We start from the raw sequence: 27,613 nt of genomic DNA on the forward strand, positions 1-27,613 counted from the left end.
CCCCTGTGCAAATGCCTCCAAGCCAGGGTTGTGGCCTTAAGCAAAACACTGTCGCCACCCGCGAGACATTTGTGTTCTTGTGCAGCAGTCCCCAATCCTTTTTGGCAGCAAGGACTGATTTCGTGGAAGACAGTTTTTCCATGAAGTGGGGGTAGGGGGGGTCGTTTGGGGATAATTCAAGTGCATTGCATTTATTGAGCCCTTTATTTCTATTCTGATTACATCAGCTCCATCTCAGATCATCGGGCACTGGATCCTGGAGGTGGGGGCCCGTGTTCTAGGGAGGGGAAACTGACAATAAACAGATAAAGTAAATGGAATGGAAAGTAATTTTAAAAAAGAAATGCTCATTAGTGTCAAGTGCTGAAAAGAAAAAATAAAGCAGGAAAAGGGGAGGTTGGAATTATAGAGAAGGCGGCCAGGGATGCCTGAGAGTGACTTGGAGGAAAGACGTAAAGGAATTCAGGTGACGAGCCCTGTGAGCATCTGAGCAGAGGTGCCCTCAGAGGCCCTGTTGGTGCAAAGGCCTCAGAGCAGAGCATGCCCACCGCACTCCAGGGACAGTGAGGAGCTGGCTGCACCTGGAGCAGGGTGATCAGGGAGATGGTGGGGCCTGACATGGCAGGCCTTGGGGTCCTAGAAGGACTGTGGTGCTTCTTGGGTGGGATGGAGAACCGTCGGAGGGTTCTGAGCAGAGATCCAAGGTGATCGGGCCACAGCCGGATGCGGCCAGGGGTAGACGCAGGGAGATGAGGTGCAGGAAAGTGACGTGGACCCAGATGGTTGGCCAGGAGTATGACCAGCATGACGCTCAGGATGTATTTTTGGAAGTGGAATCCCAAGGATTTGCTGGCAAATAAGATATAGTGATTGAGAGAAGGGGGGTGTCCCAGAGGACACAGGTGTCCTTGAGCTGACACCTGCAGGACCCAGGGCGCCGTCTGCCGCAGGGTGGGGAGATGGCTGCGGAGGGCCCCTCAGTGAGGACTTGAGCCTGCGAGATGCCCAGCAGAGACCTCCAGGCAGGTGTCAAGGAGGCTGTCGGACACACAGGCCTGCAGCTCAGGGACGAGCTGCTGGGGACCCGCCGGTGGGCTTAAAGCCACAGGTTGAATGACCTCACCTGGGAAGTGGGTATAGACAGGGAGAGAGGTCTGAGAACTGAGCCTGGACCCTTCCAGGGTCAGACGCCGGGGAAGTTAGGAGGAGACACAGAGGACACTGGGAAGGAACAGCCGGCGAGGGAGGGAGGAGCCGGCACGTGTGTCCCTGAGGCTGTGGAAGAGCCTGCTTTGAGGGGCGGGGGGGTCATCCCACCTGCTGAGCCCTGCCGTGAGGACTGTGGGGTGGGAGCACCATGGAGGGGCTGGACGGCGGGTGTGGGGACCCCTGATGACCGGACCATCACGGGGCCGCAGAAGCAGAGCCGTCCACTCAGAGGACAGGGCCCAGCGGCACCGGTGTCCGCGTCTCTCTGGACGGGGCAGATGCTGTGTGATGGTTCACACCCTCCCAGCCTCCAGAGGGCAGGGCAGGCTCCGGACGGGGAGGACCCCCGAGAGAGGAAGCTGGGGGTGACCAGTGTCCTCGGTCTCTTCCCGGGGGCCAGGGTGCACGACTGGGATGCGGAAGGCTCTATCGTCTCCTACCTGCAAGAGGCTGCACATGGCTCCTGGCCGGAGGTGGCCCCGCTGGGCCCACACTTACTCCAGAGAACGGTCGGTGGCTCACCGGAGCTCGAGGAGGGCCCGGGGCCTGCGGCTGAGCAGTCCGAGGTCGGCAGGGAGCAGAGACCGCCCGGCCCCCAAGAGTGGACGCAGGAGGCTGGCAGCACCTTCTCCCTCCAGGTAAAGGTGGGTGCCCTCGGGCAGGGAGGACCAGGGCCCCCGGCGTCCACTCACTCGCTCAGACCCCCGCTGGGAGTGGTTTCTCTTTAAAGGCTGGGGTGGTGGCTTCTCTTTCTGTCTGCCCACCTGTCAGCCTCCGTGACCCCTCTGAGGACGGGGAGGGGCTCTCCTTGATGGGGTTCCAGAGACTCCCAGGCACACCTATGGTGCCCCCTTCCTGCTCCCCACCGCCGGCCGCCCTTCATAGGCCCAAGGTGGTCACAGGATCAGAGGGGGGCTCTGTAGTTGTTGTTCAGTCTCTCAGTCGTGTCTGACTCTTTGTGACCCCATGCACTGCAGCACGCCAGGCTTCCCTGTCCTTCACTATCTCCCTCAGAGCTTGCTCAAGCTCATGTCCATTGAGTCGGTGATGCCATCCAACCATCTCATCCTCTGTCACCCCCTTCTCCTCTTGCCTTCTATCTTTCCCAGCATCAGGGTCTTTGGAGGGCTGGTTTTGTTTTCTTTTTCCGTCATGTTTTAGGAAGAAGGGCTTAGAACCCAGAGGCCCGGCCGCTGGCTGATTTGGGTCTTACCCAGTCTTTGGGGCCAATAACCAGCTACTCTCCTCCAGGCCCCTGGGTCCCCTTGTGTAAATGGGGTAGAGAAAGGATTGTCGCCAGGGTTCCCTGGGGTCTCTGTGTCCATGCGGGTAGACCCCCGTGGGGACAGGCTGGGACGGCGGTGGAGGGCGGGGGCGACCTCTGCGCAGGCTGTGGCCTCCACCCTCCCTTCAGTCCCCGCTACTTACTTTATTTATTCCGTTTTGTCTTGACTCCCCATTTCCGTGGACATCTCTTTCAATGTGTTTTTTGAAACCTTTTTGCATTGTGAAAAATTACAAATAGATACAAAACCAGGTAGGATAGCCTATCACCTTCCAGCACACACACTTCCCCTTGACGTTATCTTGAAACTAATCCCAGATGTCTCATGATCTTGCGTGCATGCTCAGTCGCTGCAGTAATATCTGACTCTTTTCAATCCCATGGACCGTAGCCCACCAGGCTCCTGTGTCCATGGGATTCTCCAGGCAAGAATACTGGAGTGGGTTGCCATGCCCTCCTCCAGGGGATCTTCCCAACCCAGGGCTCGAGCCCAGGTCTCCTGCATTGCAGGTGGATTCTTTACCGTCTGAGCCACCAGGGAAGCCAAAGAATACTGGAGTGGGTTGCCATTCCCTCCTTCGGGGGATCTTCCCAACCCAGGGACCCATCCCTCCTCTCTTACGTCTCCTGCATTGGCAGGCGGCTTCTTTACCACTAGTGCCACTTGCGAAGCCCGTTATGATCTTGACATAATTTTTTTTTAAATAATTGTATTTATTTGTTTACTTTTGGCTGCGCTGGGTCTTCGTTGGCACGGACTTTTCTCTGGCTGCGATGAGCGGGGGCCGCTCTTCCTTGCAGTGGCGTCTCTTGTTGCTCAGGACAGGCTCCAGGCGTGTGGGCTTCAGTCGTTGCTGCTCACGGGCCCTGGAACTCGGGCCCAGTCTGCGGTGCCCTGGGTTTAGTTGCTCCGCGGCACGTGGAATCTTCCCGAAGCAGGGATCGAACCCGTGCCCCCTACGCTGGCAAGTGCGTTCTTACCCACAGAGCCACCAGGGAAGTCCTTGACATCGTTTTAGTTTGTGTTTGTATGAAGCGGGAGTCATCGCTCTGTAACATGTATCGATACTTTTAGCACATGCGTAGCGTGTCCTCTGCATCTCCCTGGTCCCTCATCTTCCATGCGCACATGTCCTCTTCCCCCCTCCCCTTCACTGCCAGCTTCTCCCCTCGCCCCTGTCCCAGCCCGAGCCTTGCAGGTACCTCTGAGGACCCCAGGACCGGGCGGGCTCCACCATGGCCGGGGCTGCTGGCTGCCAAAAGGTGCCAGGAATTAAACAGGGTTTTATTTAGAAGCCGTCCCTGACAAGGACACGACTCCGATGGCCAGGCCGCTGCACCCGTTTTTAACCCCAGGCCACCCTGTGCATTCTTGGTGGTCAGACTGCACCCATTTCTGCCACTCCTGGTCATGCACACTTGTCCCAAAGCACCAGGCCCACCCCCCCACCCTGGGTCTGTGCCCCCCACACCGTGAGTCCTGGGGATGACACCGCCCAGGAGCCTGTCTGTGCTCGGCTTTGTGGGGAGGGGGAGGACTGGAGAGAAGGCAGGATCCTAGAGAAGCAAACCCTCCAGGGTCATTGTGCCCAGCTGCCTCGTTTACAGATAAGGAAACTGAGTCCCAGGAGGCCCGGTGTCAGGGTGGGGAGAGTCCCAGCCCTCCCTGTCCCAGGTCCCCATCTAGGGCGGATGGTAGGGTGGGTGAACTGTCTCCTCACGGTCTCCTGGGGCCCCGGGGAATGATCAAGAGGCCTGTTTAGGTGACAGCGTGCAGAGCACCTGTTGACTGGTATTTCAGTGAGCCTCAAAGCTCAGTGGGGGCTGGGGGGTGGTGGTTACTGTAACTAGGGACCTTAACCTGGAAGGCAGCCAGCCCCTCTCTTCGGCCTGGTAGGCAGCATCTGACCTTGGGCTCCTGGCCCAGGCTTGGACCCAGGGCTCAGGGGCCCCCTACATGTGCCGTGTCTGCATCCCTGGCACTCCTGTGTTGCGATGAGACAAGTCATTAACCTCTCTGTGCCTCTGCTGCCCTTGCGTGATGTGGGAACACCAGAGACACGACGGTGTTAATGTAACCGAGTTGATGTGTGAAAGGGCATGCAGAGCCCCACCTGGGCAGTGGGCTGCGTGGGGTGAGGGCCGTCATAGTCCCTAGCGGTGGGTGGGCTCACAACTCACCCCTCATCTTGACGGCTGTAGAAACCGAGGCCCAGAGGAGCGCCGCCCCGCAACTCCTAGCCACCCCTCTAGGCCTCCAGCCACCCTGCTAGACCTCTGCAGGGTCGGGTGCCAGTCCTGATTCTGGTTCTTCCTGCCATGCCCACTGCTGCCCAGAGAGGAGCAGCCCTGTCCTGGAAACGGGACTCCTTTGAGCCTCAGCTGCTGGGCTGCCTTGCAAAGCCAGGCCTGCAAAGCGAGTTGCAGGCACCTGGTTCCTGGCCCTGGCACTGCCAGCCCCGCCTGGGGAAGAGCCATGAAGGAGAGGCCCTAAATAGACACACTGGGACTCACTTGCATTTAGGGTGGCTGCGCCGCCTAAGGCAGGGCAGGGGGGCCACCGAGGGCCGCGGGGCGCATGAAATCACATGGGCTCCCAAGGCCCCCGCCACCAGTGCTGGACGCCTGCACTCCTGGGGCTGACCACTCACCCCGGGGGGTGCTATTTTTGAAACAAACCCCGCACCCTCCAGGGTGTTAGCTGGCTCCACCCCACGAGCAGGCCAGTGGACATCCCCGTGGTCCTGGCGGTAGCCGCCTAGGACACACACCAGGAACCGCATTCTGCAGACGTCTGATTTTTTTCCCGAGTCCTGAATGGGACCCTTTTCCTGGGCACAGCTAAAGCTGCCTCTGGCTGGCACAGGGGCGGGCTCTCGGTGGTGGGGGTGGGGGCAGCGTTGTTCAAAACGCCCTTTAACACGCACGTCCGGTGCCTGGGACTCACACACCTGCCGGCTTCCCTCTGGCCCCGCTGGACAGCCCAGGGCAGCTGGCTCAGGAGCTAGAATTACTGGGGCCTGACGTCAGCCAGGCCGGGGGCAGAGGCGGGCGCTCAGCCGGGCAGGCGCTCGGGCGGCAGTTCCACTGTGGGGGCCCTGCAGCCTCCCGTGCACGGGGGAGAATGGAGCGGGTCCTGGGGGGCCTCCGGAGTCCCCGGGGAGAATGAGCGGCCGGCCCCGCCGCCCTGGCTCCGCAGGCCCTGGAGGCCTGGGCTGGTGAGCAGTCAAGGATGTGGACGTTCGTCACCCAGCTCCTGGTCACCCTGGTGCTGCTGGGCTTCTTCCTGGTCAGCTGCCAGAACGTGGCGCACATCGTCCGGGGCTCCCTGGGCTTCGTGCTCAAGCACGTCCACCAGGAGCTGGACAAGGAGCTGGGGGAGAGTGAGGGGCTGAGTGACGACGAGGAGACCATCTCCACCAGGGTGGTCCGGCGCCGGGTCCTCCTGAAGGTAACCCGGGGTAGCGGGGGTGCGGGGAGCGCCAGTCGGTTGCCCCGCAGGAAGAGAGGTCAGGCGGCCTGGCTGGGAGGCGCTGGGGATGTGCAGACCGGAGCTGGGCGGCACTTCCCCGCCCTCCCCACCCCACGTCCCTCACGATGGTTGAGAAGGATCCGCTCTGGGACTCAGGAGGTTGGCCCTTCTCCTGCTTCTGTCCACAACCAGCTTAGGGAGGCAGAAAGACCCCACCGCGGGGCGCGAGCGTCTGTGGCTGGGGTGTTCTTCCCCTTAAAGTGCTGTCGGAGTAGACGCCAGGCTCTCCCTCCCTCTCCTGGGAGCTCCTCCATCAACCTGCATCATCGCTGCCCCTGTTTTCCCCACTCCGGGGCATGATGGCAGGGATCCATCACTCAGCACTCCCGTGAGCCTGGGCTCCCCTCCCGACCTCAGGCCCAGGGCCCCCAGGGGTGCCGCCCTCCCACCCCCCCACCCCCGGCCTCAACTTGGAGCAGCCACTGGAAGTCAGTCCAACTCACTTCTTGCTGAGTTGCGGTTTCCTGCCAGGGTGGGGTCTCATCAGACTCTGGCTGCTGCTGCTACTGCTAACTTATTTCCTTATTGGGCTTCCCTGATGGCTCAGTGGGTAAAGAATCAGCCTACAATGCGGGAGACCCATGTTCAATTCCTGGGTCGGGAAGATCCGCTGGAGAAGGGATAGGCTACCCACTCCAGCATTCTTGGGCTTCTCTTGTGTGGCTCAGCTGGTTAAGACTCTGCCCGCAATGTGGGAGACCCAGGTTTGATCCCTGGGTTGGGAAGATCCCCTGGAGAAGGGAACGGCTACCCACTCCAGTATGGCCTGGAGAACTCCATGGACTGAATAGTCTACGGGGCCGCAAAGACTTGGATGCGACAGAGCGACTTTCACTTCCCCTTTCTTTCCATCTCATCCCCCCTTATCCATCTCGAGTTTTCTCCCTTCCTCTGATTCCAGGGGAATGAGCTTCAGAATATTCCAGGGGAGCAGGTGACAGAAGAGCATTTCACAGATGAGCAGGGCAACGTCATCACCAAGAAGGTGGGTGCAGAGTCCCCCCTGAGCTGGGCAGAGGGCTTTGAGCTCACCCTCAGCTTCTTACTACCCTAACAGCAGGGTAAGCCCGGCTCAGATGGGATGGTTCGGGTACCTGCCGCAGTTCCAGACGTGGCGGTCCTTACTTTGCCTGATACAGCCTGAGCTCAGCTGGGGCGGCTGTGTTCCAGAAGGACGGGGCCCTGTGGATACAGCCCAAACCTAGTCCTGTGACGCCTGGCCCTGAAAACAGCTGTGCCACAGCAGTGTGGGGGTCCCCATGGGGCTTCCTGAGATAAAGAGGATGTGAACGCATGGGGTTGGCCGCAAGTTTACACCAGGAGCCGTGATTCTGCCGGACAAGCGCTGTGCTGGCTGAGGCTGAGCGGTGTGGCCCCAGTGCACACGCTTGGTTGGAGCAGGGCCCGGTCTTTCCTTTCACATGAGAAGCTTCATGCTTGTGCATGTTCTCACCTTCCCACTCCTTGCACACGGTCAGTGCAGAGCAGACAGTCTTTGGCATATTCAGATGTGTGACTAGGGAACAGACAATCAAAGGGACAGACATGCCCTCCCCGTCAGGGGCTCACCATCGTGCAGGGAAGACAGTGTAAACGTCCGTCACACACCAGCAGGCAGAATGGACCCCATGGGCTAGAGATGGAAGTCACAGCGTCAGACCCACTTGTCCCTGAGCCCCGCTGAGACCCCCCACAAATTCCAGGCCTTCTGAGACTGCCCAGTGCGGGCTCCCCATCCAACCAGAGGGATCAGAGGCCGCCCATGACCTTGACCACAGGGAAGGGCACCTGGGGCCACAGCCCGCGCCCACTGCACCACCCTCTGGGACCTGCCCCCTTTCAAGCTCTTCCTCGGCGGCTTCCCCAAGCCCCCTCCTGCCCTCCCTCTCATTTTTCCAGATCGTTCGCAAAGTCGTTCGCCAGATAGACCCGTCCGGAGCCGATGACACCCAGGAGCTCGAGGAGGTGATTTCCAAGGGGCCCCCGGAGGACCCTAGTGAGATGGAGGCAGACATTGATTCCTTTATGACTCATGCCAAGGTACTGCTGGGGCCGCGGCCTCCCAGTCCCTCACCCTTCGGAGGGGCCGGCCCTTGACCTCCGCTGCCCCCTGCGCCAGCCCGCCTGGGGCTCTCCTCTCATCTGTCTGCCAGCTCCCCCTCGAGCCTCCTGGCGCTGGTGGCCCCGCTCCCGCCACCTCTGTAGGGTGCCTGTCTTCTCTGGCCATCCCTCCATCTCTCTGTGTGATCTGTCCTGCCTTCTGTCTGAACTGCTGTCTCCAGGTGGAGCTGAGAGGAAGTGGCCTGCAGCCGGACCTGATAGAGGGCAGGAAGGGGGCTCAGATAGTGAAGCGGGCCAGCCTCAAAAGGGGGAAGCAGTGATCTCCAGCCCCTCTTGTGGAATGGCCTCTTTGGAGGTAACACGGACATCAGTCTTGTCTGCATGGCCCGGTCTCCCGCCGCCCCCACCCCCAACCTCCGCCACGGCCGCTCACTTCACATCCCTATCCTTCCGCCAACTCCCGCCTCTCCCAGCATGAAGTGGGAGGACCAGGCATCGCTGTGGTCTCCAAGCTCAGACTCCCGCTTACTAACGGTGCCCTCTGAGCCGTTTCCTCCTCGAGAGAACCGTCACAGCCTCTGCTGACCGGTTCCTCGGGAGTGCAAAAACAGACGCAGGACACGAGCTTCCCTGAGTGAGGAGCACTGGGGGCATCTCCGTAGGATTGTTATCCTGGAAGCCCAGCCCAGCAAGGGAGCCTGGGATGGGCGGGGGGCAGGGCCTCGGAGGGCGCAGTGGGGTCCGCTAGTTGTGAGGTTTCAGTGCACGTGCCCAGGAAGATCAGGGTGAGGCCTGGAACCCAGCTGTGCCTTGAACCCGGAATCCAAGGCTTCCATCCTCCTTGGTGTTTACTGAAGTATGTGACTCCTTGGCTTTCTAGGAAGAGGCAAAGTTAACAACAGGAGGCTGTAGGGGTGACGGAGGCTGGGGGCGGGCGGTGCCTGGGCGTGATGTGAAGTGCGGGAGGGAAGGAGGCCGAGAGGACGAGGCGAAGGCTCTCCGGTGTGCTGAGCAGTGCTGGGCGGGGGGCTTCGAGGCCAGCTTGGACCTGCGTCCTCCCTGACGGGTCCTGTACTGAGCTGCCCCGAGGCCCTTCGCTGTGCCCAGCTCGGGTCAGCTCAGTACCGGGCGCGTCGGGGTGGGAGTCGGCCGGAAGCAGGAAGCACGTGGCCCCGGCGCCCTCGCGCGCACAGGGTTGTTGTCACTTACACCCCCAGGGCCTGGCTCTGGGCCCGCGGCCAGCAGGCTCGCTTTCTGCACTCGGCAAAAAAAAAAAAAACAAAAACGCAGGGCTGCTGTCTCCCGAGCCCCCAGAAGTGCTGACTCTGGGCTTCCCTCAGCACTTGGGGAGCAGGGGCGGGAGTCTGGCCCATCCAGTCATAGGATAAAATTAGACCTGACTTCTCAGCAGCTTAAGGAGGTCACCGCGTTAACCCCTACACTGCCAGGGTCCCAGCGGGCTGCTGGTTTAGAGCATCAGCTGTGGTCAGTCCTAGAAATAATCTAGAGGTCCAAATACTTTGAGAAAGCAGAGCAGAAGGCAGAAGACATTCTTGGGCCTTATTTTGTGTAGGGCAGCGACGTTTGGCTCGGGTTCTGCTGATGTTCCTGAACAGGAGACAGGTGGCCCAGACTGCAGGCGAGGGGAAGGACGGGACCTAGACATTTTGGAAATTTTTTTCTTTAGATCTGCAAAGTGGCTGAACCCCGCCACACACACACACACACACACACACACACACACACGGGAGATGCAGGTCCAAGACCATTGGGCATGGGTGGCGGGGTGCGGAGCGGCCAGGCTACTGCCGAGGGCTGAGGCTTCTGCCAGGAAGAGGCCAGGAAAGTGTGCAGTGCCGGGGCCAGCGTGGAGGAGGCTCCTATCTGGTCCCAAGAACCCAGGGGACAGCCTTCAATGCTCTACTCCCTGTGCAAGACAGACTGCAGACAAGACGAGGAAGGGGGTGAGGGCTCTAAGTCCTTCATGCTTTGCTACCTGCCACTTGCAAGCTTGCACAGGCCCCTGGGGTTCACAGATTCCAAATAATTGCTAACTTGCACAGTTGCCTACTAGCTACAGTTCATTGTAACCCCTAAACCCAGCACACCCAGCACTTCCCTCCCAGGGCCTTTCAGGGACGTGCAGGGGGTGAAGCACTGAGTCCCCTGCGGGCCTGTTCCCAGCAGAGGTCAAACAAGGTGACCGTCTCTCTGTCCCTCTTTCAGATCACACTCAGATCCAGTGTCCTTTTGGTGTCTATTTTGTGTCACCTTTTTTAATTTTTTTTTTTTTCATCTTTGTGCTGTTGGTGGGTGATTTCGCTGTTATAAACGGTCCTGCCTGTCTAGTGTCGCTAAGAGCAGCAGGGCTGTGATGGGCCGAGTGGAGGAAATCCGTGTGTTAGATGAGCTTCATTCAGTCATGAGATAAAGCTCTGCAGGACATGAGTTCAGTATTAATAATGCAACAATATCCAGTTGACCCTTGAACAACTTAGGACTTAGAGGGCGCTGACCCTCCAAGCAGTTGAAAATCTCAGCAGTGCTCTGTCTGCCTGAAAAAACAAAGGCTTTGATGAATGACTCACCCCCAGGGCAGGAAGCTGGAACAGTCTGGATAGAATCCTGGGCTCAAACCCTGGTTCTTTCAACTCTACGTGCTGTGATCTGTAACCCAATATGAACTTGTTCATTTAAAGATCCTGTGAAATGAAAATGCAAGTACTATATTTATTGAAAAAGAAAGCCAACGTACAAGTGGGTCCGTGCAGTTCAAACCCATATTGTTCAAGGGTCAGTGGTACATTAAATATGTTGTCTTTGATCAGAAATACACAGGCTTGTGTGTTCATAGGTTGAAAAACATGTCATGACCAGAGGCTGGCAGGGACCCTGAGCAGCACTTTGCTGGAGAGCAGTGGTCCATGCCTGGCTAATTCAGGGGTCCTGGCGACTCGAGAGAACATGCCCCCTTGCAGACAATGAGAACTGACTGTTTGAGAGAGAGTGGAAGCTGGGCAGGGGTCCAGGGTCCAGGTCTGGCTCCTCCTGCTCCTCAAGCTTCCGTCTCCCACGGGGAGGATGAAATTACTCCCTCTGAATGCATGTCACTCCGGTGCTGTTGTTGTTTAGCCACTAAGTTGCATCTGACTCTTTGCAACCCCATGGACTATATAGCCCAGCAGGCTTCTCTGTCCATGGGATTTCCCAGGCAAGAATACTGGAGTGGGTTGCCATTTCCTTCTAGGCTTAAAAATAACCATGGTAACCGTGAGGGCAATTGTGAGGAGTAAGGAGAATACAGGGTGTATCCTGGCACTCAACCAGCTGCAGGTCTTATGTGCAGCGTGACCCAGGCAGGTCAGCTGACCTCTCCAAGCCTCAGGTGCCCCAGCATCTTCCCCTTGTAGGGTGGTTGTGGCAACCTGTGGGTTTGCGATGGGGAAAGGGTTTTCTAAATTGTCCAGTCCTAGTCCACTGATTCTCAAAGTGCCACCCACACCCCTGTGTCGCCCTCATCCGGGCGCCTGGTGACAGTGAGACTCCCGGCCCTGCCCAGCACTACTGAGCCAGTCCTAGAGCTCAGGACTGGGGCAAGCTCCAGGGACTTTGACGCAGACTGAAGAGTGGGTTAGTAGGACCCATTCTGGTTTTTCTTCCCAAATTGCCTCGAGATCCTGTGGCACAGTTGTAGACTTGATGCCTAAAAATGAGCTGAGATGAGATGGTGACAGTTGGTTCAAAGCAGGGGAACAGCCCAGAGGGCAGAACACCCCAACCCCCGGTACCCACTTCAAGTCTGCCCCTATCCCGCCTGCCCTTGGGAAGGATTTTGCATGAGTTCTGGCAGGTGGAGGAGGGAGCTTTCTAGTCGCATTGAAGCATCTAGATAATCGCTGTGGAGTCAAGCCTGGTCAGTGTGCAGCAGGCAGTTGCAGCTGGTGGGTTTTGCTCTAGGTCCAAGAATCAGGGTGTCAGCGCTGCCAGGGCACAGCAGGGAGCAGGCAGCCTATGCCCTCTAGGTTAGAGGTGTCCAGCTGGGTGCTGGGCAGTGCCATGCATGGGATAGCTGTTGCTTTTTTTGTTTCCTTTTTCAAGAGACACTTTCCATTCAGACACTGTGGTTGCAAGGCCTTGTGTTAGCTCTGAGGAAAGAGAGTATTTTAATAGTAAATAAGTAACAGTTAGCCACTTCAGTTGTGTCTGACTCTTTGCGACCTCGCACCACGCCCCTCTGTCCATGGGATTTCCCAGGCAAGAATACTAGAGTGGGTTGCATTTCTTTCTCTAGGGGATCTTCTCGACCCCAGGATCGAACCCAGGTCTCCTGTATTGCAGGCAGATTCTTTACTGTCTGAGCCACCAGGGAAGCCCAGGTATTTTAATAAGTGAAAGTTAACCTATAAAGAACCCACCTACTGTTGCAGGAGACCTAAGAAACTGGGGTTCGATCACTGGGTTGGGAAGATCCCCTGGATAAAGGAATTGCCACCCACTCCGGTATTCTTGCCTGGAGAATCCCACGGACAGAGGAGCCTGGCGGGCTATAGTCCATGGGGTCGCAAAGAGTTGGACACGACTAAAGCATCTTAGCACAGCACAGTCTCCATAGGAGGAGACAAGGAGGGCTGAGGTCATGTTTTGCTTACTTTCCTCTTTTAAGTGACAGTCCACTCTCACCCCCAGCCTCCGCAGGTGTGGAGCCTGGGGCTTCAGGAGAGAGGAGATACTCCCAGACGCAGGCAGGGGTGGGGGCCGGTGGCACACACGGAGAAATGACATGAGGGAAAGAGCCTGACCTGCCCAGCCACTTGGAGCTGCAGGAGGCTGTTGTCTTAGCGTTTTGGGGGGTGAGACCTTTCTGGAGGGGCACCCAGGGCAGTGGCGACTGGAGGTCCACACTCCCTGGCCACCCCTGCCGCTGCCGGCTGGTCCCAATGCCTCCTGGAGCTGAGCTCACCCAGAGACAGGAAGAGCGATTACCCCAGAATCATCCCTCTCCGCCTTGAACCTTCTCCTCTGCTCTGTGTCAGGGCCGAAGAGCGGGAGGAAGATCCCAGTTTGTCTTCCCCAGGCTCAGGACTCTGTAAGGGCTCTTACGGGCACAGCGCTAGGGTAGGCACTCTGGAGCCCACGGGAAGGGTATGTACGTGCACGCTCAGTCGCCTCAGTCGTGTCCGACTCTTTGCGACCCCACGGGCTGTAGCCTGCCAGGCTCCTCGGTCCATGGGATTCTCCAGGCATGAACACTGGAGTGGGTTGCCATGCCCTTCTCCAGGGGATCTCCCTGACCCAGGGATCAAACCTAAGTCTCTTACATCTCCTGTATTGGGAGGTGGGTTCTTTACCACTGGCACCACCTGGGAAGTGCCCCTCACAGGAAGAGTAAAGGCTGGCTACTGCCCTCAGAGTGTTGATACTCCAGCCAGGGAGGTCAGCAGACGAGAGACAGGACAGACAGGACGGAGCGTTTCCGGATCCTGACCATGGCGGCATTCAGTACCGTTCAGTGTCCTGAGCGCTTCCTAGATGGTTAGCTGTCCGGAATCACAAGAGTCAAACGAGCTGTGTCCTCCTTGTGGCCTCATTTTACAGCAAGGGAAACCGAGTCCCTGACAGCATAAGTAACTTGACTGAGACCACGCAGCAGGAAACCGGCAGAGACAGGAGCTGAGTGCAGGCAGCCTGGCTTCAGAGTTCATGCTCTTAACTTGACTGTTCATTACATGCCAGGCAGTGACACGAGACGGGAGAGAGAAGGGGAGCTAGAGCTTTCGGGAGGGCTTCCTGGAGGAGAGGGCTGGAGGGCAAGGGGCCGAACTTCAGCCTAGAGGAAGGTGGATGGCGTCCTTGATGGAGGAGCCGAGGTCAAAGGCAGGCAGCAGCAGGCATGGGGTTTTGGACTCCGAGGAGGTGGCTTCGCTAACAGGGACACGGGCCGTGGTGGAGGGGTCCCTTCCAGGGCGACAGCTTGCTCACGCCATAGCAGCAGCAGGCCTGGCTTTTCGGTCTGGCAAGGAGCTTAAGCCTGCTCTCCATCCCTGGGGAGCCACTCGGGGCTGAGTTCCCCTTGGTCACCTCCAGCTTCCTCCCCAACCCTGGCTCCTGTAGGACCCACAACGAGCTCCCTGCCTGGAGACAGCTGTACCTCAGATGAGTTTCTGCCTTTCTGTATCACTTTTGGCCCCGCTTAGGAGGCTGTCAGCTCCTCTTCATGTTAAATTCCTACAGATAGAACCCCAGGTGGCCGATCTTGCAAACTTGGAGTTTTACCCCCACCAGCCTGGAAGACGCGGCCCATGGGGTGGCAGGCATGCCATGTGGCTGTGACTTGTAGGCTGCGGAGTTCAACTTCACTCGGCTGGCACAGCTGCCGTCTTCCATTCTGATAACACCTCGTCTCCTGGGGAGAAAGCCTCTGGTTTTCAAAGACCTCTTGGCCCCAGTCGAGGCTGTCCATCCACAAGACACGGGGAGAGGAGCCAGAGGCTGCTGATAGTAAGAGTCATGGACAGAACCAAAGTGGCACTGAGGTCCCTTGAGGCCATGAGCTCCCAAGGCTATGCCCACTCCATGCAGGCTGGCACACAGGAGACACCTGTGCCTGTTGGCTGGACTGAACTGAACGAGCCGGGGCGGTGCCACCTAGCCCGGCCCCTCTCCTGGGGGCTGGGTACACGGGGGGCCTCTCCCCAGGTGACCATGCCGTCCAGGGAACTCATCCGAGGGCATGGAGCTAGTGGCAGTCTCTGGGTCCGGGAGTCGGCCTGTCGGGGTTTCAGGAAGGTCCTCGCGGGGTTCAGCACCTTGCAGCTCCTGCCTTGCTTGGGGAGGCCGCTTTTCCTGATTCACTCCTGCCCGGGGGCCACCAGCGCAAAAGCTCAGGATGGCGGGGGTTTTTGTTTTTTTTTTTTGCTGGGGTTGCGCCTCTTCTAAGTGACTCCTTCTCTCTGTGTGTCCCCCAGGATCACACCTCGACACCTAACCCTTGAACTTCACATACTCTGCCACGCACCCAGGAGGAGAGCTGGCCCGGAGGCCCCGCGCACATGTCCCTGGAGGCTGACGGCATGACCTCTGTAAGGGACTTCCTTTAGTCACCTATTCGCATGAATGACTGTAGACGCATGACCTACAGTCTTCAATCCTGCCTCTAGCGACGGTGGATCTCTGCGGGGAATGTGGACAGAAGCAGCCAGAGGGGGTGTGCAGAGAGAGAGAGGGACGCAAAACGCGCGCAGGAGAGCGCCAAGGCAACAGCAACACAAGGGCTCTTTTGTGGCTGGGATGAGATATTTTTTAAATCATTTCAATTTTGGCTTGTTACAGGGTACTTTTTTTTTTCCCCCCAGCCTCATTCTGTAGGAAATCCATGTGAGCTTCCTGGAAAGGGGCGGGGGGGGGGGAGGGAATGAGCTTCCTGAAAAGGGAAAAAAAAGAAAACTAGACATGAAATCAGTTCCACACCATTCATCCCTTGCCCTCATCCGCCAGCCTTCTGCACCCACACACCTCCATGCTCCATGTGTGACCATCCTTGCCCGTGGACCGAACCTTCCAGAACCTTCCAGAACCTTCCAGAATGTGCTACACGGCATCAGGAAACACATACATGCCCGCACATGTACACCTCTCCCCTCTGCTCAGTATACACACAGATTTTACTGTGATGTCCGAGGCTGTATAGACTCTCCTGTGGATAAACTGGATTTTTTTTTATGTTGTCTCTCTCTCTCTCTCTCTCCTCGCCAGTATTAATCATCTTCCAATGGAAAATCATTACCTTCAGAATGCATTCGGGGGTTCCTTGTGTCAGGGACTTAAGAATCTGAGGCGAGGACCCCCCAGGCTTAGCTGCAGGGCTCCAAGGGAGCCAGCGCCCCATCCGGAAGGGTCTTTGCTCTCAGCCGGGGGAGGGCCGATGGCTGTCCCAGGATTGCACCAGCATGTTCAATAGAGAAGAGGTTTTCTATACCTTCAAGCACTTATATCCTAGTCTGTGTTCAAAGTGTAAACTGTACAGTAATCAAGCCTTGTGTATATGAAAAACAATAAATACTATGCAAACCAATAGAAACACTTTAGCAGTATGTACAGAGCACTCACAAACAGCTCAGCTCCTGAGGACTTCTCCAGGCTGCGGGAGAAGGAACTCCACAGCCTGTCTTTCAGTAAAAGAGGAAGGAAGGGCATAGGGCTAGCGAATACGGACCTGCCCAGTTCTTAGGCCACCCGAGGTCTCCCGGAGCGAACTTGGTGCTGTAAGTCCAGGCAGCCTGCGAGATGGGGCGCGGGGGTGGCCTGAGCTGGGCAGTCAAGGTGCCCCCGCCCCCCCGCCTCCTGGAGAGGCAGCGCAGGGGGCGCGGGCGGAGCGCAGGGGGACAGATGGCTGACCACCTGGAGGCCCCAGCCAGGAAGGAGACCCTCCCGGCCCAGGGCGCCCCCGCCGTCAGGGCAGGAAGGAGACGAAGTTCCTCGCCTCGGTGCCATCAGGGAAGAGCCTTAAAGTTACACCAGAGCCCCCCACCCCGACCCCCGGCAGAGGGAGGCCCGAATCAGCACAACGCGCCCGCCCCGCGGCGCCCTCCAGGCCCGGAGAGAGACTGCAGGCTCTTCTCGCCCGCCCAAGGGCCACACTGTGTGTGGATGTCCGGCCCCCGTCCTCCCCGCCGCTCTGCCGAGGTGTCCTCCGAACACATCCGAACCTTCCAAGTAGCACAGAAGCTCCCTCGACGGCAGAGCGCGCCCCCCACCCCCCAGCGCCCCCGGCCCCGGCCGGCCCCAGAGCACACGTGTTCCCGTGGGTCCAGGCGGGGTCGGGGTCGGCCCGGCCTCCAAGGGGCGCGCGGGGAGAGGGAGCCCCCCCCAGCGCGCGGGGCGGCGCACAGAGCATCCTCGCGGCCGCCAGCCTGACCCGTCGCCCGGTCCCTGCTCCTCCACCCCTCCAGCGCCCCCGGCCGGCTGGACTCGCTGAAGGCCAAGGAAGACAGGCGCAGGGCCGCCTCCCGCCGCCATAGGCCCCGCCTCACCCCGGCGCCCCGACCCGGTAGCCCCCGTAGAGCCCCGGCCCCGGCTGCGCTTTGGCCCCTCGCTCTGTCTGGCTTGGCTGCTTGGCCCGCCGGCCCCGGCCCTCGGCGGCATGCCGCGTCGCTGCTAGTAGGAGCTTCTAGGGGAGGGGTTTGGGGTCGCCACACGATGCCTAGAGAATGCTGCAGTCTGCACCTTAGACGCTTTTTAGAAGTTTTGGAATTACCTTGATTTTTTTAAATTGTTATGAAAATGATTCTTTTCTTGACTCTCCCACACGGCTCTGTTCTCTGGAGGAAATTTTCCCCCTACCCACCCTTCTCTGATGTATAGACCATTCTCCCTACACCAGCTGAACAAATGTCAAAATTAATAAAGAAATCGATTCATGGCACAGGCGCCCTCTCTCCTTCCGGCTCATCTTTAGGGAGTTGGGGGTGGGGGGAGAGGGGCTGGAGGAGTCTGGGGGTGATCAGTCTGCAGGGAGGCTTGCACCCCACCTGCCCACCTTCTGGGAACATGGGCAGCCCCTTAATCAGGACCACCCATTCTGGGAGAGGCCCCTCTCCCCCCAGATGGTAGAGCAGATTGCTGTCCCACCCCATAAGGACCATGTGATGGGGGCAAATCCAAGATGTTTGGAGGGGGCAGAGGGAACCACAAAGAGCAAGGTAGGTGGGTAAGCCCACAGCAGGCATACACTTCAGGGGGACCCCCAGCGCTCCCTGTGAGGGTGTCTCATCCTTGCACTCAGTGCCAAAATTCAAGAACTTCCAACAAAATGGCTCTGATCCTAACTAGTTCTAACACTTCTTGCAAGGCTAGCCACCAAGCTGGCCTCAGTTTTCTCATCCATCAAATGGGGGAAGGGATCAAGCAAGTAGTAAAGTCTCTTCAGTCTGTCATCCTGGGATCACTGAACACAAATGCCTTTGTCGACCTTGGCGTGAAATAAGAAATTATTTACTCTGGTTTCTCCTCCTAAGTTTGCATCATTGGTGGGGGCAGGAGGCAGGGTATATAGCCAAGTCACAGTCATAGGGTCTTAGGAGTGCCCCCAGCCTCAGCCTGATTCTGAAGCATCTCTCTCAGTATCCAGGCCAAGCGGCCCACCGTGCTGTGCACACCATCACCCAGAGGGATTTTAAGACACAGGTTCAGAATCACAACTGCCAGGGTGGGTTCCGGCAGCCACATGGGGAACTGGAATATGGCTTCCCAAAGGGTGGTGATGGACAGCTTTGTAGCCCAGCCAATTCAGATGGATAAAAAAACCTTTTCTCTTGTGTTTAATCCAAACTTCCAGAAAAACAAGGTCCACAGCCTTTGTGAGGTCTTTTTTGTGTTTAACCTGCGTCACTTGCATGACAGGGTCACAGCCAGTTCCAGCCCGAGCAGATAACAGAAGTGTGGGCAGAGCCGGCTCTCTGTGAAAGGGGAGCCATTCTTACAACCTGGGCCCTGGGCCTCCTGCTGAAAACCCAGGAGCAGGCTCGTCTCTGCCTGGCAAAGGGCGACCGTGGGCTAGAAAGAAAGGGCTCTGGGACCGCCAGGCAGAGAAGAGACACAAGTCCATCTGTCTGGCAGCCACTATGTTCCCTGTCATGTTGCATGTCCAAACCAGTGACATGCTGATGGGCATTTAAAAAGAAACTATAGGCGGGGAGAGAGTGGAAGGGAGGTTCAAGAGGGAAGGGACATAGGTATACCTATGACTGATGTTGGCGTTTGGCAAAAACTAGCACAATATTGTCCCTGGAGAAGGAAATGGCAACCCACTCCAGTATTCTTGCCTGGAGAACTCCATGGACAGAGGAGCCTGGTGGGCTCCAGTCCATGGGGTCACAAAGAGTTGGACACGACTAAGCGACTAACGCTGCAGCACAATATTGTAGAGCAATTATCCATCGATTAAAAATAAACAAATTTAGTTATTAAAAAAAGAAAGTAATAAATAAAAATAAACTGCAGGAAACGATGCTGTTTCATGCAGAGATGATTCAAGTTACTTACTGTGTTTTCCTTATTTGTAAAACGAGAGAGCGACCCTGGTGGAGCCTTGTATGTTGTAAAAATTTATTAGGAAAAAAAAAAAAAGGCATATGGGTGCCCTGTGATTCAATCTCGTCTCACCCATCAAATATTTACTGAGCACCAACCAAAAGCTGGCACAGGCACCCATCGCTGAATCAATGGCCATCTCAAGCCATCAACCCATCCAACCCAGGTGCCAAGCCAGGCAGAACATGGCAGAAGCACAAATGAGTCCTTGGAGGCGGAAGGGAGGACAGAGGGGATCAGGAAGAGCCAGAGGCGGAGCCAGAGCCTGGGAAGCACCCAGCCAGAACCCTCAGAGGGGTCCCACACCCACCCCTGGCCCAGCCTGCCTGGCAGGCTCCCACCTCAGGCTCTCAGGCCCCAAAGCCCAGCCTCCCCACTTACCCATCCCAGCACGGAGAAGGAGGGGCAAGCCTCCGTGTCCACTCTGTACACTCTCCCAAGAAGCCTGGGCATCTGCTCAGAAAGTGGCCTGGGCACCTCAGGGTAGCATCTCCCGAGACCACAGGGGAGGAGCTGTGCCCTCCAGCTGCCCCAGAGGCAGCCCCCCAGATACCCACTTTTTCCTAGATGCTCACTTGAACCAGGAGTGGGTAGACCTTCTCAGAATGAACAGAGGTTCCTGAGTGCTCACTCTTTCTCTTTCTGTCTCTCTCTCTGTCACATACACACACACACACACACACACACACACACTGGTTGATTTTACAGTCAATCTTTCAAAGTGCAATTTGTCTAGGAAAAGCCAATGTGAGGCCCGAGAGGGTTTCCACCAATGGCGAGGCGACTCCGGCAGCTCAGCCAGTCTCGGGTCTGTATTCTAATAGGCCCCATCTTTATCAGGGAAATGTTGCTTCTCTGAACTGAAAACTTCTCATGGAGGGTCCCCAGACTCTGAGGTAGAAAAGGGGCCTGAGCTGAGGCGTGGGGAGCCGCCTCTCCCCAGGCAGGGGGAGACAGCAGGGCCGCTGGGGAAGGGGTGGGGGCTGGCACCTGCCTGGGGACACCTGACTTCCCGTGTCTGACGTGGTCGGGGACCCGGACAAGGACTGGGCTGGACACCTCGGGGGGAGGCCGGCCCGGGGCCTGAGCCGATTTGACCCTCGGGAGCTGCCATGGGGTTCTGGGCTGGACCTCAGGGGCTCTAGGAACCCAGATTTGGGGTTCCGGCCTCCCCTTGGCCTGTTGTGGGGGGGCCATGGAGTCCAACCTGCAGGGCCCCTTCCTGCTGAACAACACGCCGCTGGCCCAGTTCTCGGAGATGAAGGCACCTGTGTGCCAGTACTCCATGCAGAACTCCTTCTACAAGCTCAGCCCCCCGGGCTTGGGTCCCCAGCTACCGGCAGGGACCCCCCACGGCATCACGGACATCCTGAGCAGGCCCGTGGCTGCGCCCAACAGCAGCCTCCTGCCCGGCTACCCCCACGTGGCCGGCTTCGGTGGCCTCGGCTCCCAGGGGGTCTACTACGGCCCCCAGGTGGGGAGCTTCTCCAAGGCGGGGAGCGAATACCCTACCCGGACCCGGAACTGCTGGGCGGACGCGGGCCAGGACTGGCGAGGCGGGCGGCAGTGCGGCAGCAGTGAGTATCGGGAGGGGGAGGGGAGCGGACGCTCGTGGGGGGCGCAGGTGGGGGCGGGGGGTTCCCCTGGCAGCCTTTGGACTGCCTGGGGGCAGACCCTGGGTCTGTCCCTCCACCCAGGACGGCGTGGGGTTCTCCCCTCCCCCTCCCGCCCTGGCTTTGCCTAGATGGGCATCTTGACCCCTGTCCCCACCCCTTTTACCAGCCGCCTTCCTGGGGACCCTGGGGTCCAAAGAGGACCACACAGCCCACCCCATCCTTTGTAAGGTCCTGCTCACCTTACTTCTCCTACCCAGAGCCGTGTCACCACTTCACTCCAGTGAAGAGAATTCCCCCCTCATCACCTTCTCAGAGTCCCCCCACGCCCCAGCAGCACTCAGGGACATGAATGTACCCCGACCCCACCTGGGTCCTGCCCCGATCCCGGGGGGCCGGTTCCCTCCTGGGGGTGTGTAGGTTCAGGTCAACAGCAGCAGCCAGGCCGCCCAGCCTCCAGGAGGCGCTGCTGAGCCCCCTCCTGCTGGGCCCTCCTTGTTGGTGGGGGGCCCCTCACCCACCCTTCCCCAGACTGTGGCTTTCAGAGAGTTGGTGCGGGGCCTCAGGCTGACAGTCGGGGCCTCAGGCTGACATTCAGGGCCTGGGGGAGGTGTCGGGTCGTGCAGAGGCAGGGAGACCTCCCCCGGGAGGCACAGGGGGGTGACCGTGGCTGTTGGAACCACCCCTGGGCCGCATTAGGCAGAGGCAGAGGGGGCGTCCACTTCTGTCCCCCTTCGGAGGGCCTGCACTGCAGCGGGGGCTTGGGGCGGCCCAGTAAAGCCTGGAGCACGCCTGCCTCCCACCTGTGTGGCCTGAAACACAATGAGGCCCACAGGGGGCCTATCTTACAGCTGGTTTGGGGGTGCTTTACCCTTCCCTCCATGTCCCCCTTCGCACACACAGCCCCCTCTCTGCACCCTGCCCTTCAACCCCGAATGCACACACACACAGAGCAAAGAATCTGAGAGTCAGGGGCTGGATTCACTCAAGAGGAGGGGACCCAAGGTCTCTCCAGAGGTCTCCTCTCCTGTCTCTGCCTCGGTTTCCTCACCTGTGACCCGAGGATGTGGGATGTGGGGGTCAAACGATGCTGAACGAGGCCCAGCATATGGACCTTCTGCTTCCCAGGGGCTCATCCACAGTCTCCTCCCCTCCCCTCCCCACACCAAGCTCCTGAGAGGCTGCCCTGGATGGGCAGGGGTCACTTCTCCCACCTGCCTTCCACGCTTTTTTGGGTATTTTTAAAAATTTATTTTTAATTGGAGGATAACTGCCTTACAATGTTGTGTTGGTTTCTGCCGTACAACAATGTGAATCAGCCATAAGTATGTGTGTGTGTGTGTGTGTGTGTGTGTGTGTGTGTGTGTATATATATATATATATATATCTCCCCCCTTAAGCCTCCCTCCCACCTCCACACCCCATCCCACACCTCTAGGTAGTCACGGAGCACCGGGCAGAATGCCCTGTGTCTGAGACAGTATCACTGAAGCATATATATTGTCACACGTTAAACAGAGAGCTGGCGGGAAGCTCTCCAGTCCTGTATGACACAGGACTCAGTTCTTGAGGCCTCGCCTCCAGACTCTCCGGTGGGGTGGAAGCCTCGTGGCTCCCAGGCCTAGGGAGCAGGCAGTCACTTGGAGCTTAAGGCTCTGGTTTTCCCAGAAACCTGGAAAACGGTTTGCTCTTTCAAGAGCAAGAAAGTGGAGGAGTTCCCAGGCCCCCGGGGTCCTGATCGTTGGTAGAGGCATCAAATCTGTTTCTCGGTGACCTGAAGGGACATCCCAGAGACCCAGAGGAGGCTTCTCCTGCCCCTTAGTGGGGCGGCATCACTGAGTAGCAAGGATGTTCCACGGGGAGACACAGTTCTAAGCACCCTCTGGCCGCAGTTAGCTACAGCTTGGGGGCAGGTGCCCTTGCGGTCCCTGCCCACCTAGACAAGGCAGAGGCAGGCTGCTCAGGTGAGAGGGGCTCCAATGACCTCGCAACCTCAGCAGCTTCTATGTAGGGGTGCTCGCCCTGTGGGGCAGGCAGGGCAGGGCTGGGCTGGGACTCCCCCACACTCAACGCAGTAAGGGCACACTTCCTTCCTCCTGCCAGCCCCGGACCCCCTCGGCGACAGCATCCACAAGAAAAAGCACACCCGGCCCACCTTCACGGGCCACCAGATCTTCGCCCTGGAGAAGACCTTTGAGCAGACCAAGTACTTGGCTGGCCCCGAGAGGGCGCGGCTGGCGTACTCGCTGGGGATGACTGAGTCGCAGGTCAAGGTGAGTCCGGGCGGGTGAAGAGGCTGTCTGTGTGGCAGTGAGGAGCCCACCGGGACGGGGCACCACTGCCTGGCGGGGAGGCAGCCCCACGCTCGTGGCAACTGCAGCTCAGTGGGAGGCTGTCCAGGTGTGTGGGCACTGCCTGCCTGCCCAACCCTGGAGACGGCAACAGTGACCATCATCCCGATGGCTGTCGTCCGTGGCACCCTCTTCTGAGAGCCGGATGTGTAACTGCCCATTTAAACCTCACAGCAACTTTGTATGTGTGCGCAGTGCGGGAGGGCAATGGTGGGGTCTTATTACCCAACTTGAAAGTGAAAAGTGAACGTGTTAATGGTTCAGTCAAGTCCAACTCTTTGCAACCCCATGGATTATAACCTCTGTTCATGGGATTCTCCAGGCAAGAATACTGGAGTGGGTTGCCATTCCCTTCTCCAGGGGATCTTTCCAACCCAGGGATCAAACCAAGGTCTCCCGCATTGCGGGCAGATTCTTTTTTTTTTTTAATGTATTTATTTTTTAATTGAAGGATACTTGGTTGACAACAGGCAGATTCTTTACTGTCTGAGCCACCCACCGACTCAGCCAAGTTTTTTGCCCAAGGTAACTGGCTAGTAAGTGTTGGGAGTCAAACCTGGATTACAGGGCTCCAACCCCATGCCTTCCCCAGCCCCTGCAGGGCCAAGGCTCGAAACTTCAAGAGCTGATGGCAGCCTCTGGGCCAGATCAGCACTCACTTCAGGCTTGTTCTGTTAGGCAGCCTTGGCCTTGGTTCACCACCAATATAAAATAAATTTAAAGAATTTGAAAGTGAATATAACTCCTCCCCACAACTGCCCATGAACCTCACTGCCCAGGTGGAGGCAAGGCTCAGCGGGGATACCCCTCCCACTGCACACCTCCCACTTGAAAGTGAGCATGCAGGCTTCTGCTTCCTCGGGCTCCTGGGGCAACCCTGGCAACTCTGAGGCTCACTGTGCCCTGAGGGGCTTCGGGTTGGGGCACCATCTCCCACTAGCTCTGAGCTGTGCTGGAACTGCCTGAATCTGTGACAAGGTGATGGGATTGAGTGGAGTGGGAGGTACAGGGGCAGCTGGGGACCCGGTCTGGGCTCTCCCAGGGCCCCCAAACCACCCTCATCCCCCGTCCTCCGTGCCCCCATACCCCCTCCCCCCCGCAGCCTTCTCCGTCCAATACTAACTTGGCTGGAGAGGAAGCGCCCTCTCCATATGGCTCTGTTTCTTTGGGTCCTTTCTGCAGGGTTCTATCCCCAGCAGTAAGCATATGTTAGTTTTATTGTTGGAGAAATTATTCATTAAGTTCAGTGCACGTCTAGTAGGTTAAAAGCCTTTCAGCCCCTTCCACCCCAATACCCAAATGGCAAAGGAGAAGATGTATACCACACGGAAGGATTACAGGGAAGCCAAAAAAGCTGCTGCACTCAGCTTTTATTTTATTGCCCTCCTCCAAAAAAAAAAAAAAAAAAAAAACCCAACCTGGTCCATTGCTGAACCTAGTCCAGGATGCAGAGTGCTTGCCGCCGCGGGGAGCCGCCGGCCCCAGAGGGGCGTGCGCGTGCCAACCTCAGAGCCCCTCTCGTCCCAGGTGTGGTTCCAGAACCGGAGGACCAAGTGGCGGAAGAAGAGCGCCCTGGAGCCCTCTTCGTCCACGCCCCGGGCCCCGGGCAGCGCGGGCGCGGGTGGAGAGCGCGCGGCCTCGGAGACCGAGGACGACGAGTATAACAAGCCCCTAGACCCCGACTCGGACGACGAGAAGATTCGGCTGCTGCTGCGCAAGCATCGCGCCGCCTTCTCGGTGCTCGGCCTGGGTGCGCACGGCGTCTGACCTCGCCCGCCCGCCGCCTCCGGGGTCCCCGCGGTCCCCGCGCGGGCTAACGGGGGCTGCGGGGGGGGGGGGCAGGGAGGAGGAGGCGGAGGGGTCGGGGAGGGGAGGAGGAGGAGGGAGAGGAGCTGGAGACGGCGAGGAAGAAGGAGGGGGAGGAAAGGCCAGCCTCCCGGGGGGTGCGTGCTTAGTGAGGGCTGCTCAGTTGCTCGGTCGTGTGCGACTCTTGGCGACCCTATGGACTGTAGCCCTCCAGGCCCCTCTGTCCATGGGGGCTCTCCAGGCACGAATCTGGAATGGGTTGCCCTGCCCTCCTCCAGGTGGGGGGCGCGGGGAGGGAGCCAAGAGGATAGACCCGAGCCTGGCCCCTCTGCCCTCTTGGCCTCTGTGGGCACAGGCCTGGCCTCGCCAGCTCTGCAGACTCTACGAGTACAGGTGGATGAGAATGACCAAGCTCTGCAGCCAGCACACTGGCCGCGGGGTCCCAGACACGCCACCGTGGTAGCTGGGGTGGAGAGGGCGCGCCTTCCCTCCCTGGCTCAGTCAGGGGTCTCCCTCTAGGCTGATTAGACGAGCGGGCAAGTCCAGGGCCTCTCCCCAGACCCTGGCACAAGAAGCATCCCACCTTAGAGGCAACAGCTAAACGCTGAACCCAGGCTGGAGGGCACCCCCCCCACCAGGGGCGGGGAAATGGGTTCTAGCCAAGAAGGAACACCCCCACACCCCAACTTAAGGATCATACCCCTGGAGGGAGCTGTCCTCCTGCCATCCTTTCTCCACCTTGCCCTCAGAGAGCATTCCCCCCCCCCCCCCCACCCCCTACCCAGGACAGGAGGAGATTAGAAGCCCCACTGGCTGGGAAAGAGGAAGGTTGTGGACAGAAGCAGAGAAAACAGGGGAGACGCCTGGCAGCAATGCTGCGTCTCGGAGCCTCCCACCGGGCGGCCCTCGGGGCCAGGGCAAGGACGGGACCCCTGGAGAGAGAGGAGCATCCTTCTTGGGGGGACACTGGGGCCGGAAGGGACCTCAGAACCCCTTCTCCTCCGGTGGGGTACCCCCACAGGAGAGGAGAGGACGGCACCCGGGGCTTGCATGGAACCCACGACCCTCACTTTCCTGGGATGCCTTGCGGCAGGGCCTTGGAACGGGTGCTGCAGAGGGGGGGCGCTGCCCACCAGGTGGGAGGGGCTGGGGCTTTGGGAGGGGGAGGGGTGGCCTTAGAGGCATGCAGCCGCAAAAGGGACCAAGAGTTGGCCCATCTTCCCTGGCTTTTAAAATATAAAAAGTAAAAATAAAAGTCCCAGAACCCTCCCCAAGACTCATGTGTTTCCGTGAAACTGGCTGTGGGGGTCCCAGGTGTGCTGGCTGGGGTGGGGGTGGGGGGTCCCTCCCGATAACAGCATCTCTGCTTACAGAGTCAGGGAACCTGCAAGGCATTGGGCAATCTGAAGTCTAGCTAGTATAGGCCAGACAACATGGTGAGAGAGAAACCCAAGGGCGTTTAGTGGGGTCCCTGACCCCCAAGAGTCCTCCCAGGAGTTCCCCCAGGAATTTCGTCCTGGGGGAACCTATCTGTGGGGAATGAGGTACCTTAAGGAAAAGATCCTAGAGCAGAGAAGAGCAGCACGGACCCCACTGAACACCAACAACTCGTCCCACGTGGAAGGCCCCGACCGTCTCCCATGACCCCACCAGAAACCTGGGATGGGAAAACAGACACCCAGGAAGTCCCCAGACCAAGTCCCGGAAGTGGGCGGGGCCACCTGAGCTGATGCCGCTCACGGCCTCTTGCAAAACCTCCTGCAAAAGCAGAGGTGAGAGGAGACGTGCTTTCAGCACCTTCCAGCTGTAACCACCTGTGCCAACAGCAGCAAGGCCTCCGAGCTATAAGCAGCCTACCCTCCTCTGCTGTCCCAGCAAGTCCTTCTCTGATCCCTCGAGCCCCCAGGGTGGGAGAATCAGGCTGGTAGAGTCAGCCTGGAGCAGGAGGGAGACCCCAGCTCTGGGGCCTCTCAGAAACGGAGGCACCAACCCTTAACTATAACCCTAGCGGACCCAGAGGATGGGGGAAGGTGACGAGAAGATTCGGATGCTTTTGAGGTGTAACTCTCACTCCGCGATGAGGTCATGCTGTCTCTCTCCTTGAAAGGTGGGAAGGAAATAAGCAAACACGCCCTTTGTGTGCTCTTGGCCACAAGCTAACACGGGAGGCTGAGCTGCCGCAGGTGGGGCCACTGGGAGGACTTGAGGACCCTCTGGGCACAGCCACAGAGAAAAAAGCTCTGGAGGCCAGGTAGGGGCCCAGGATTTCCTGAGCACTTTGCAGAGAGTTTGGGAAGAGGAGTCGCCTGAAGGAGACTCGCCACATATGTGTGCAGGCGTGCATGCTAAGTCGATTCAGTTATGTCTGACTCTTTACAACCCTATGGACTGTTAATCGCCAGGCTCCTTAGTCCATGGGATTCTTCGGGCAAGAAAACTGGAGTAGGTTGCCATGCCCTACTCCAGGGGATCTTCCTAACCCAGGGATCAAAACTGTGTCTCCTGTTGAGTCAGTGGGGAAGACCCTCTCAACAGGTGCAAAGTCATGAGGCAGGTATGGAGGAAGCAGTCAGGGACAAGAAAGCAGGCTCTTGCTCTCTTTGTAAGTATATTACCATCCTAACACTCCATTACAGCTGTAATTCTTGCGTGTCTGATTCACGCTGTT

The 27,613-nt window shown here is 58.4% G+C and overlaps 2 protein-coding genes across 11 annotated transcripts in view; both read left to right on the top strand.

Moving 5' to 3' along the window:
• LOC102402461 (ankyrin-1) overlaps window positions 1-16,172 on the top strand; it is a 108,551-nt gene extending 92,379 nt beyond the window's left edge. For 5 of the 10 annotated variants that reach the window (XM_025277961.3, XM_025277944.3, XM_025277969.3 and 2 more), the window contains 5 exons: window positions 1,610-1,847; window positions 6,928-7,011; window positions 7,926-8,066; window positions 8,309-8,442; window positions 15,053-16,172. In XM_025277961.3, coding sequence (XP_025133746.3) covers window positions 1,610-1,847; window positions 6,928-7,011; window positions 7,926-8,066; window positions 8,309-8,407 — 562 coding nt within the window. In that variant the 3' untranslated portion in view covers window positions 8,408-8,442; window positions 15,053-16,172. Of the gene's footprint in view, window positions 1-1,609; window positions 1,848-5,426; window positions 5,946-6,927; window positions 7,012-7,925; window positions 8,067-8,308; window positions 8,443-15,052 lie in introns of those variants that run through there. The other 5 variants (XM_025277958.3, XM_025277991.3, XM_025277998.3 and 2 more) reach the window with 5 other exon arrangements.
• A 2,888-nt stretch (window positions 16,173-19,060) lies between these two features.
• Window positions 19,061-26,569, top strand: NKX6-3 (NK6 homeobox 3). Its single transcript, XM_006078632.4, has 3 exons — window positions 19,061-20,752; window positions 22,892-23,061; window positions 24,667-26,569. Exons 1-3 carry the CDS (start codon window positions 20,371-20,373, stop codon window positions 24,904-24,906), a joined length of 792 nt encoding a protein of 263 aa, XP_006078694.1. The 5' UTR covers window positions 19,061-20,370; the 3' UTR covers window positions 24,907-26,569.
• Window positions 26,570-27,613: the final 1,044 nt, after the last annotated feature.

Source organism: Bubalus bubalis, chromosome 1 (genome assembly GCF_019923935.1).
Source record: "Bubalus bubalis isolate 160015118507 breed Murrah chromosome 1, NDDB_SH_1, whole genome shotgun sequence".
Lineage (NCBI taxonomy): Eukaryota > Metazoa > Chordata > Mammalia > Artiodactyla > Bovidae > Bubalus > Bubalus bubalis.

Excerpts from the sequence above, each read along its gene's own strand:
- NKX6-3 (XM_006078632.4), top strand. The coding sequence starts at position 20,371 with ATGGAGTCCAACCTGCAGGGCCCCTTCCTGCTGAACAACACGCCGCTG. Across the intron at positions 20,753-22,891 it reads CGGGCGGCAGTGCGGCAGCA|CCCCGGACCCCCTCGGCGAC; the intron begins GTGAGTATCGGG and ends TCCTCCTGCCAG. Across the intron at positions 23,062-24,666 it reads TGACTGAGTCGCAGGTCAAG|GTGTGGTTCCAGAACCGGAG; the intron begins GTGAGTCCGGGC and ends CTCTCGTCCCAG.